The sequence below is a fragment of the Alosa sapidissima genome, chromosome 7 (assembly GCF_018492685.1).
Source record: "Alosa sapidissima isolate fAloSap1 chromosome 7, fAloSap1.pri, whole genome shotgun sequence".
In the NCBI taxonomy this organism is placed as follows: domain Eukaryota; kingdom Metazoa; phylum Chordata; class Actinopteri; order Clupeiformes; family Clupeidae; genus Alosa; species Alosa sapidissima.
Genome location: NC_055963.1, coordinates 21337625 through 21350179, shown reverse-complemented (window position 1 = coordinate 21350179; position 12555 = coordinate 21337625). Strand labels below are relative to the sequence as shown.

Sequence of the window (12555 nt, the reverse complement as noted above, 5' to 3'; positions counted from 1 at the left end):
GAGACTGGCAGCTAATGTGTTCCAGAGTTGCTGTCATGCTGAACATACGAAGGAGAGGAGCAGTAACGAATACTTGCCGAGAGCACCGCGCTGGCTGCTCTGTTTGTCTGAGAAATAAAAGCAGCCTTTTAGTTCCAGATGGAGCCATCCCCATGCAACAGTCCATATCGGGGGCTGTCTGTGCTGTGTTCCTCCAGTACTCGAGATGCTGGGGAAATGCTTTGAACAGATTGGATTTCCTTTCGCTTTTAAAGCCACACAGGGTCTAACTCACATTGATATGTGAGATAAAAGCTTACATGTTTGACAACAGACATTTGACATATATTCTGTGCACATAAAGGCACGTGCAACATTAAAATTATTTAAGAAAGCTCTTATTGCTTATTCATTTTTGTCAGATATATTTTTAAGTGTTTGTCCAACTAATATATATATATATATATAATTCTAATGTTACATTTAGCCTAGGATCTAGAAAGGTATCTCATCACTCATTACTTGGTCTTGTGGTTTATCCCTTGCTGCCACATGGGGAGGTATGTCTTTGGGTAGAATTGAGGTAGCTGACCTGCTTTGTCAACCCTCTGTGGTAGACTGGTCACAGTTAGTTTTCCATCAATAGCCCTGCCACTTGCTATTGATGCATGAGGTGCTATGGGGGGAGAAGTGGTGATATGGGTTTCAGAAATAGACTCACTGCTCTTATGCCAGTGGAGGTTATTGTCTGTACAAACCTTAAGCTCAAGACTTCAAGATACGCAAAATATTTCCAGGTGTTTAGTCTGAAGAGATAGGTAAAATTGCATTATTATTGTTTTAGTATAATCCATAATTATGATCTAAATAAATTGTGTGCAATAAAAATGAATGCTACCGTGTGATAAAAGCAATTTATTCTCCTAAATCAATTTTAATTTTGAAGTGAAGAATTAAATGTGAGTCATAATTTAGTTACACTCTGAGAAGGTGATTCATCAAGCTGCAACCAAAGAATTAATTTTAGCCAATTTTGATCACACTGCATTAATTCTGGTGACAACATGGGGGCAGCACAGAGCACAACTAAGGATCAAGCTCTGTTGAGTGCAGGGACTGAGTTTTTATGTGTATCTGAGCAACACTAAACATCCTGCAAAGCTTCATAATTTTTTTCTCTGATAGAGATGGAATTGAAACACAAAGACATTTATTAATGGTCATACTAAAGCCCAATCTACATTGACAATATGCAGTTAACATTTATATCATTAAATAGCAAATGTTTTTAATACTTTGGTCTTAACAATGCTTGCAAAGAATTTCAATATTGAAGGAATCAGCATCATTTTAGACAATAAGGCATGTTTTGTGCAAGATTTACAATGGCTCACTTGATCGCAGAAAACTGAAGCTTTTCAGATGTTCAAACCAGAAAACTAGACACTGTTGGGAAGTGATAACAAATCTTTACACCTAGTAGCTCCATAATGCAGACCAACATATAAGAATTGTAAAAACTAGAAAAGACTGCAAAATTATACATTTTTTCTATTCTGGGGTAGTTCTGTGGTCCAAAAATCACTCCTGTGTGTGTGTGTGTGTGTGTGTGTGTGCGTGTGTGCATGTGTGTGTGTGTGTGTGTGTGTGTGTGTATGTGTGTGTGTGTGTGAGAGGGAGTGAGTCTGTGCATGCGCGCACACGTACTGAGAGTGTCCTATGTGTAGGAGGGATGAGCATAGATTGCGTCTAAGGGGCACACACTTGTGTGTGCTCTATGTGCGCTGGAATGTTGGTATGCATGGGTCCACGGCGGCTCAGTCCGAACGGAGACGAGGATCAGCCCTGCGGTCATGTTGGCCAGGACAGAATGCTGCCGGGCTCCTTGGCTTTCATACGCAGCGCCACCAGGCCTGAAGGCTTGTATTCAGACTCGGGACTGGCCTCGAAGGAGTGGGCCCCCAGGCCCCCTGGAAAGCCGTGCAGTGAGTAGAGGCCATTGATACCCGGGTGGTGCGGGTGGTGGTGGTGGCTGGGAGACGCAGACATGCCCATGAAGCCCGGGAGGTTGCCGTGAGGATGGGAGTAGGGCGTCATGCAGGACGACGACATGTTGTCCGGCCCCAGGACGCACCCTGCGCCGGGCGCACCGGCCCCTCCTGTACCTGCTCCCCCCGGCCACAGGTTGCCCTGCATCTAAGCACAGAGAGACTAGGGTAAAGGGGTTGAAGACACATCATGGGGCTGCCCACTTTGGACATTGGGAATGCAATGACTGAGTCTTTCAAAGTGGATAATTAAGGTCAGCCTATTCATGTAGTTATTGTTTAGACAAAAAGGTCTAACAAAGGATAGCATGTAGTCAGAATAGTTTTAAATTCAGTTGACTGTCGTCCAAAATAATATGGTCCTGTAGGCTACTGCGTACCTCTAGAATTCAATAGCGGTAGGCTACTGGAAAGAGAGAACAGCTGCCTGGCAAAACCAGGGCTCCCAACTCAAGCAATTGACATATCTCACTGTTACTGTTTGAGATTTCTACATTGAACTGACAACGAGATCCATGATGATGATTTCAGATTTAAAATATTATGGAAGCTAAGGCAGGTACTGTCTGTGAATGTATCTGACTATCTCAAAACTTATCAACCAATAAGTGAACAACTAAACTAATTAAGGAAAGCATTACAGCGTTACGCTATCTTCTATCTGATTGTAGCATATTGGTAAGCTATCTTCATTCACATAGCGAAATAACAGTGACAGACTGAAATAAACTAACTTTTATTTAGAAAGTTAACATGAATCCATGATAATGAAAGAGGGGTGAGTTAAGCCTGTAGTCTACGATTCAAGAATTTAAGGTTAGAAGTTAGGGAATACCACATTTACTTTTTTGCTAAATGTATACTGTGTATTATATATATTGCTAATCCATGAACCCAGCATAAGCTTTCAAATAATACTAACTCATGGACTTGTTATTTAGAAAGAGAGAGAGTAGAGCAACAAGGAAAAAGAACAGTTATGAGGAGTTAGAAAAGGAGAGGCAGCAATATGGGTTGAGGTATAGAATTTAGAACTAACCCTAACAACAATCTGCCCTTTATCTCAAACAATCCTAAACTCTTGCTCATATCAATTTACCCTAATCCAAGTCCAATACTTTGTATCTATCTATCTTGCTTGTAAATATCACTGCCAACTGCAGGTATGGAGACAGACAAATATGTGACCATAGATTAAGTGAGACCAAAGGCTCAGATGGTGAAGATTTCAAATTACAGACGCTGTGATGCTCAACTGAGAAGAATTGTAAGTTACTTAAAATTATTTACACTTAACTTTCATTCTGAAAATTGCTAAAGCTAACACAATGAACAATAATAATGAAAACAAATTTGACTGTTGCAAATAATTGAAATATTTTCTAACTACAGCTAATGCAAGCCTTACAGTGGTGTAAACCATCATCACCAATTCAATTTCATTGATTCGGTAGCAGGGGCGTAGCACAAGATCCTGGGTCCTATGCATAAGCCGTCCTGGGCACCCATGCCCCCCCCCCCCCCCCCCCCCCCCCATGCATATATTCATATATTCCAGACTTTTCAAGGGCCCTCCCTCCCCCTTGGGGCCCTATAAGTACTGGTTTTACCCCCAGTTCGACGCGCCTGTTCGCGAGGCTTGAGTAATAATAACTGCCAAAGCATGTGAGTGTAGGTATGTGATAATGGTGATAATGATGAATACAGTGATTAGTGTTACTATCTTCAGAACAATATGTAATTAAACAAACACTGAGGACCAATGTGGACATAATGTATAATACCAGGTTAGACTCTGTTACAGTGCTTTGGGAAGGATCATGTAGTGCTATGTCACATGGCTGAAGTAAATGAATATTAATCTTTTTTATATTTAGGCTATAAACAAAAATCCATCCAGCTAACATTGGTATTCCACTGCCACATGTTTACAGTTACAGTTACAGATTATTGACCAAAGATGAAATTGTGTGTGTGTGTGTGTGTGTGTGTGTGTGTGTGTGTGTGTGTGTGTGTGTGTGTGAGTGTGTGTGTGTGTTTTAGGATTTAGCAGTGGTGTGCTGGCAGTGGTATATTGCTCAGACACACCATGGGTCTATACGTCAGTGTGTACCTGATATGTACCGGAACGAGGTAGGAGGGAGATATCAAAAGTGTGTACCTGGTATGTATCGAAGCAAGGTGGGGGGGGGGGGGGGGGGGGGGGGGTATCATAAGTGTGTACCTGGTATGTATCGGAACGAGGTAAGAGGGAGATATCATAAGTGGCAGCAAAATGATTCCGCACCTCCTGGATCTTCCCGTAGCGCTCCCGCTTTCTCCACTTGGCTCGCCGGTTCTGGAACCAAACCTGCAGAGAAAGAGAACTCTGTGAGCAAGAGAGCGCCTGAAGCAGAATCATACAAGGCTGCCAGAACTGGCTGGCACACCACACATCAGGTGAGTCACTGATGATACTGCGCTTTCTCTACAGTTCCCCAAATTAAACTACAGTCAAATTCATCATTGTACAAAATGCCATTGTTAAACTTTAAGTAATGGCTATTTTCCTATACAGTGCTGGATACATTACATATTTTTTTAGAACATGACCCATGAAGAGACACCCTTGACCCTCAACATGGGATGGGTCATAGTGTTGGTGTCCTATGTAGATGTGGGTGAATGTAAATGAGTATGAATGCTTGTGAGTAACAGAATGTGAATACCTATAGCCTGAGTTAGTAGGACTGTACATTTTAAGGTTCTGTACTGGTATAAGCAATTTCTGTTACATGTATAAAATCAAATTAATATTATTATAAAAAATTAAAAAAACATGTGATGTGTCAGTAAGGCCTCACCTGCACTCTCGCCTCGGTGAGTTCGGTTCGCAGAGCGAGTTGCTCGCGGGCATACACGTCTGGGTAGTGGGTCTTCTGGAAGACCTTCTCCAGCTCCTCCAGCTGGAAGGTGCTGAAGGTGGTGCGGTTGCGCCGCTTCTTGTTCTTGCTCGACAGGTCGATGGAGTCAGCGATGGAGTCCCCCGGATGGAGTCCCCCGTTGGGCTGCTCTTTGAGTTTTCCACAGCAGTCTGAGTCCAGTGCAGGGTAACCCAGTGGCTTGGCCAGAGATTTCTCTCCTAAGGGAGATCATGAGAGGAGTGTCAGAGAAATCACAGGTAATGGTGTAGTCTGTGTAAATGTTTGAGGGGTAGTGCAATCTCAAAACGAATGTGTTGTCCCTATCTCGACAGAGAGATGTGTTAAAAAAAATGCAAGTTGTGTTATTTTCAACACATATGTGTAACAAATTAAAAAAGGAAACAACACGAACTGTGGTGTCCCTATCTGGATACAGAGATACATATTCGTTTTAAGAGTGTGGGTGAGATTATCAACCTATAGGTTTGACCTATTTGCAATATAATATCCTCATAATGTGCAAATGAACGTAATTTTATTTAAACATGAATTTCAAAGATTATATTTAATTTATGGATAAATGGCTCATAAAAATGGTTTGGCAATAGTGATTGGTTTGAGAACATCCTCTCTGCTTTTCCTTGAAACCAAAGGAAGAGAGGTAAATATGTTGCTTGCTATTTTCTTATATTATTGACACACATTCATGATGTGTGTAGCATGAATGTTCTCATTTCAGTAATCCTCCAATAGCTGTAGATATCATTGGTCTTCCAAATATGGTAAATACCTGAGAAGCAAACTCAATTGCAAAACACTGAAGTATGAAGAATAATTCTTGACATTCAAATCACAGAGAATGGAGGCCCCTCATCTAGAATTCAGAATGTCAAGATGAAATGCAATTTCTTTCTGATAAATTGAACAATTATTTCAATTGTAATAGACATTTCTGTGTGCAGTTTATAGGCTATGCTATAGGCTTTTTCCGTGCAGTTTATAGTTTGTTGAAATGAATATAATTAGGTACGTGTAAAATGCCTAAAATGACAGTCAAATGAACGGATGTTTGAATGGATGAAGTTTTCATAATGATAAAACACTCGCTGTATAATCTCCATATAAAGTAGCACTACCACTGATAACCACATCTAAATAATTCCTGCTGGTCGGCATAGGCTTAAGTAGGCTACCTATAAAATCTGACCATAATCGTGACAAAAAACAAAAATCGAGTAAAAACTGTTAAGATTGATGTAATGAGCTGAAAGGATATGACCAGCCAATGTTCAATTTACTCAGGAGGTATAAAGGAGATCTGGGAGAGGAAGCGGGGGTTCAACAGCAATGAACTTTCCCATGTTGTCTCTGGACAGCGAGACAGTGGAAGTGAGAATAGATGCGCTGATATAACTGAGCCATCGAAAGCGCCTCTAACGTCAGCCCTTTCAGATATATTCCCGCCACACACACGGGAAAAGTAAACACGTTATAACTAACAGTGTAGTGATGGCGTGCCCGTTCTCAGATATCACCGAAGAATAATTGTTTGGACGTGACGTGCAGCTTCTGCGGGCAGCTCTATAGGCTTTATATTTAGCCATGCTATTCAACTATATGCTACACGAAGAACAACGAGTTAACTGTCAGACAATATTGGTCAAGTTCAGTGAGTGATTGGGGGGGGGGGGGTCTGGGTCTACGTTGATAAAGTAGGCTACTTAAAATTAGATGCTGTGATATTGAATGGGGTTTCGTTTCTGAAGCCAGCATAACAAAATAACAGTTAACTGAATCAAGAAATCGTTTCTCCGATGAACAGTTGAAGCAATGCAATGCCGTCAGAAACGTTCCCTTATCTGACCTCTTTATTAACCTATGACCCCAAGGAGTGTCAAATGTGATAAAAGCACGTATTCGGATTCATTGTTGTGGTCCTATATGAACAAAATAAATTAACTATATTACGGAACATAATTAATGTTCCAAACAACTAGCAGTTGTCGATCGCCCATCATGCGTGGGCCTATTGACATGTTCACCATATAGCCATATCTAAATGAACAACAGTTTGATTTAAAAGAGATAGAATGCCTGCATTTAACATATTCAATAATATAAAGAGAGACGTGTGATGAAACTCGCCCACTATAGCCGATGGGTATTTGCGCCTAAAAAAAGTGGGATTTGGACTACGATTCCTCCGAAATCAGTTGTGAGATTGATGATGAGTCTAGGTTAACAAATCAAATTTTTAACCCCAAGGTCATAAAAAAAACCCTTTAGAGTCAAAGCATCAGCCTAACCGAAACAGTATGCAGAGCTTAATCGAATCTTCCATCACACAGAGGGACATATTCAACACAGCAAGACATTCACAATTAGGAATGACCCTTTGCTACAGTTCAAGCTGAAAGCCTTTTGAAATTATTCTCTGTCTAAAAATACTAAACTCAATTAGAAGAAAATGTTGTAAACTGTAAAACAGCGTAGTTTCTGAATGCATGTTCTCTTGGTTGACTGTGGCTTTTTAGTGCACAGTAGGCTAAGCAGTGTACTCAAATATAAGCTCTGTGCAGTAGCCTACCTCTACAACATTAGGGCACATTCAACATTAATGCAATCACACATATTTGAACTTGCAGGGACTGTTAGGGCAGAACTGTTTCAAGAATTATCCAACCATAAACAACCTACTGTTAACCACTGAAAATGTTGTACATATATAGGCGTGAACATGTGGTTGCATTCTGCACTGGAATACAGCAAAACTATGGGCTATAGGCCTATATATTTTTATAGTCCTAAGTACAATTATAAATAACTTCATCACAATTTGGGTAATATGTCTAAAGGCTTTCAAATGACAGCTAATAGGCTAAGTGTCAAACACATACTTGGACCCCCACTCATAAAGCCAAAGCTGCAGTTTCCCTTTCATTTCAAAGGTCCTCTCCCACCAGCCACCAACAGTCAAAACAGGAAGGGGAGTCTGTCTTTGAAGGTGCAAGAAGCTGTGGTGCCCCTCCATGTTTACAAGATATCAAAGTGTTCAATTCTGCTCTCTCTTTCTCCTGCCTGCTTAAATGCGTAGAAAATAACAAGGTGTTTCTACAGAACATTTTAATACCATGGCATCGCTAATACCAAGAGAAAATGTCTGCATGGCTTTGACCTGATAATGGTGGAGCCCTTTTAGTCATATCTTGTTGGAGGATGTGGAGACTGTTGTTCCACAGAATGTCTATTTAACAAAATCATGCCATACTATAAAGCATATAACAACTTTGCTTGTCTTTCAATTAGCCAGCTGAGGTTTGTTGACACCCCCCCCCCCCCCCCCCCCCCCATTACAAACAGCAATTTTGAATGTACATTTTTTCACTGTGCCTCTTTGTAAATGTTCTGTTTTTTCTTTTTCTTTGTCATTTAATGCGTTAATTTGTGATATAATTTACAAAAGTGTTCCACCACAATAGGCCTAAATGAAAATGACTCTTGGTTTTTGTAGACAGCCTGAATTCTTCTTTGAGACTCTTTTAGTGTAATCCAAGACCACAGGAAGTTCTTGTTTGTAGTAAGGCCGTGTCATAAGTTCTTTTTCAAAACAGTGAAAGACATTTTTCAATGCTGATGAACTAGAGAGATGAAGGAAAGCCATCCTTGGCAGTAACATGAAACACTCCATTGTATATTATGAAGGATACTGTTATCACAAAGTTCATATCAAAATGTCTATTAGGTTTAATGTAGGTTTATATACAGCAATAAATAAAGTGTAGACTCTAACCATTCATCTGATGCTACAGCCCCTCAGGCCATCCAACTTCATAATGTCTGAAACCCATTCATAATCAGTTTAAGCCCATTTTATCGATGCATTATCTGGATTTAAATAACATTAAATATATTCCCTTTGGAGTTGTTGGTGGCTTGGTTATTCTGTTTAAACTCTAAGCCACAAAATATGTTTGTTTCTGTTGTCTATTACATTTTTATTTACTGATTTTTATGATTGTCAGTTTCTCAGATGACTTATTCATACTAAGATGCAATAGTTGTGCTGCCATCTGTGTAATTTAATAAGGTTTAATGAACTTATGTGCTACATCTAGAATTTGTACTCATAATATTTGAATTTTCTGTAGCGTCTTCTGTCTATACTCATACAAAATTGTAAGAGGAAAAAAGAGAGATTAAAAAGCATGTAGTAATACATGGCACAGAAACATAATCTAGAATCTATGAATCGCTTGGTTCTGGTGTGATTTAATAAGTGAATGGATATATAGTGGTTTTAAATTAGATAATTTTATATAAAAAAGAAATAAAATTGAACGTAATACTGTAGCAGGTTATATATGATCAGAGTTTACAGAGCATAGGTTATTAAGAAATATATAAATTACTGAAGCAATGTACCATGGGCCCAGAGCATTGCTAAAGTGAAAGGTTAAAGTATTAACTTAAAAAAACAGCAAACACAATCTTGAAGAATTATTATGCTTGACAGACTAGATAATATGTAGCCATTTATGTTAGCTTGCGGGGCCTGTTTTGACCTTCTCTAAGGTCAACCAAACATAATAAGTGGTCCGATTTGTCATTCAATACACGTATGGTAGGCACAGATTTTTTTTTAAAATGTCATATACATAGGCAATATTATTATTATTATTATTATTATTATTGTTAGTAGTAGTATTACCTATTGCTACTATAATTTCCACTTTTACTATCTATGGCCATAACTTCAGCAAATCACTGCAATTAATGGCAGTCACTGTAATACGTCTAATCTAATTTGCCAATTCATTTACATCTTACCTTCTGGGTTATTTTCATAAAATGACGCCTTTCCACTTAAAGATAGGTTTTTTTGATCCTGAATATTTTCCAGATATTTGTTGTGCTTTCCCGGCGATGCCCGGGCGTTCGAGCCTGGGACGCCGTGCGTAAAGTCCGTGGAGTCGTCTGGAAAACGTCCGACATTCGGTGAGTTGTAAAAGTCGCCCCGCAAACCGAGCCGATGCGGGTGAGGAAGGTGCGGAACTTTTTGGAGCTCATCGCAGGGAAAGAAAGATCCGGAACTATGCTCCAAACTAGGTGAATTTTCTGGCGTTGTCCTGTTTGGCTGAGAGGAAAAAGACAAACAACCCTCCGTCTCCATCGCCCTGTCCAGAGAGCCTTTGGAGGACCAGGGCACTATCAACAGTGAAAACGTTTGTGTGTGAATGGACAGAGAGAGAGAGAGAGAGAGATTTTTTTCCCTTCTCCATTTCAAGTGGGTGGGATTTAGAAGATCAGAAACAAAGACCCGTGAAACAGGGGGGACCAAGACAGCAGTCTGATTTAATCCGCCAAGAATTCAATCACGTGTGGTTCCTGTCATTCCAATTAACCATTTAATTCCTTCGTTGGTTTTGAAACTAAAACAAAACGGCGCAAGGGGCGGGGTGCCAGAGACAGCCAAGTGTTAAGTATGTCACAACATCATTTACACAACCAACTGGATGTCTTTTGAATATTTCCAAACGGGACATTTGATCGATTAAGCCTGGTGGGTAGAACGCAGTGGTACAGAAATTAAGCCAAATACGCACAGAGAAAAAAGGGGGTTGATGGGTGATTTGGTTTCTAAGGATGCAGACTATTTTTGATCTTTTTAATACCATAATAATATTACACTATACTAATAGTTATGGGTTCAATAAATGTTCAAATAAATCTGAGAAATATGATTTAGTAGGCATAAATGTTCGAAAGAACATTCAGAAAGTCTTTCTGACTTGTGGGAAGTAAATAGTGGCAGTCCTGAATATAGCTGCAAGTTATAAAAGGGTCAGTATTCATTTTCAACCCAAAATTGTCTGGTCTGGCCTTCAAGAACTGTAGCCTACATCCAAATGCATCATCACAACACATCCTTATTCTTGAGAATGTGTTACAATTCGAAAATCGAATAGGTCTGGCTTAAAAACGTGTTAAAATCAGAGGAATTACAATAACCAAATCCACCCAAATAAACAATTAGAAGGATAAATAAAATATAGCCTAATCATAAACTATAGCCTGTTGATCATGCCTTATCTTATGCGTGTAAACCCTACTAATTTCATTGTAAATCCAGAATCGATCAGACTGTCATTCAGTGCAGAGACACAGTACGGCCTCAACAGACTTCAGGAGTCTACAGGCTCAGACGAGTAAGTTGACTATGGGCTTTTGCCATTCAAACACACTGAGCTTATCCTTGTAGACCTAACTTCTAAAAATGAACACACTGCTCAGATTAAATTCGGGCCTCAATAATCAATTTTATAATTGTAGTGCTAATCACAACACAACGTCGCCTTGGTCTAATTTAAGGATAAATAGGTAGGCCTACCCAGCCTGCGTTTCGAAATAAAATAAACGCACCGCATTTCTTGTTCAACCACAATGCTTCACGAAAACCGGTTTTAACCTAATCAATGACTTTCTCCTCATGTTGAATGCTCTTTATGATTTGTTGTGTGTGGAACAAAATGGGATTTGGGGTAAACCAGGGCAATATTATGGCCTAAGGCCCAAAGTGTAAAGCGTAAAATGTGTTTGTAAAGTTTGACAGCCTACCTTATATAAAGGACGAGAATACATTATTTATCCTATAGGTATTAATAATGAAAATGTGTAATTTTGTATCCTGTTTTATTAGATTATAAGCCTGTATTATGAGGCCCAAAAACATCATAAACCTATTATTATTATTATTATTGTTATTATTATTATTATTATTATTATTAATAGGCCTATTATTTTAACATAACATTCGTATTATTTCACGAGTTGGAGCCCTGACAGATGACACAAACAGCCACCTGCAATTTCAAAGTTTCGTTTAGAAACATTCAGGTTAATATCGTCACTTTCCTAAAATAATGGCATAAGCAATTTACTCCCATTGTTTTTGCCTAAATCATCATCATTACATTTTTGTTTAACTTTTTTGTGTTTTCTTAAAAACCTGAAAAAAACGACTTATGCCATTAGGCTATTTTAGGAAGGTGACGATATCAAAGTTGGACAGTAATTCAATCAAAGTTTACCATATAAACATATTGAACACTACGTATGACTATACTAATAATAAAAAGAGTAGGCTAAATACAGTTCAGCTATAACCTGTCGGTTTATGTTATGGATATTTCATGTTTGGAGAATTGCTAGTTATTAGCCATTTTTAAATTAAATGTTTACCACCATGTGGGTCAAAATTCAGTCCAAAAACTACGATTTCTACGCTAAAAACCTCTTCAGTTCAGCATTGATTCTGGACAAAAAAGAAATGTCAGCCAACTAAAATAGCCAGTAAGATTTGTATGACAGATGTGCGTGCCACTATAACATAGGTCTGGAAAAAGACTTCTGTCATCATTGCATGCATCTCAGCATCGAATTCGCATGGATTTAATTATTTTCTATCTTTTCTATCAATCTATTCACGACGATACCTCCTCCATCATCTCGCGACGCAAACCCCATTAAAGCACGGCGTTAACCACCCCCGACCACCCTGACCCTGTCTTCAATTTAAATCATGGGACACAATCACATGCACATCAGTGTAGCATATAGGAGTGTCC

The 12555-nt window shown here is 39.2% G+C and overlaps 1 protein-coding gene across 1 annotated transcript; it reads right to left on the bottom strand.

Moving 5' to 3' along the window:
• Positions 1-1043: 1043 nt before the first annotated feature.
• Positions 1044-10144, bottom strand: alx3 (ALX homeobox 3). The gene is made up of 4 exons (XM_042099635.1): positions 9758-10144; positions 4871-5148; positions 4252-4377; positions 1044-2175 (listed from the first exon to the last, which is right to left on the bottom strand). The coding sequence occupies exons 1-4, from the start codon at positions 10098-10100 to the stop codon at positions 1831-1833; spliced, it is 1092 nt and encodes a 363-aa protein (XP_041955569.1). The 5' UTR covers positions 10101-10144; the 3' UTR covers positions 1044-1830.
• Positions 10145-12555: the final 2411 nt, after the last annotated feature.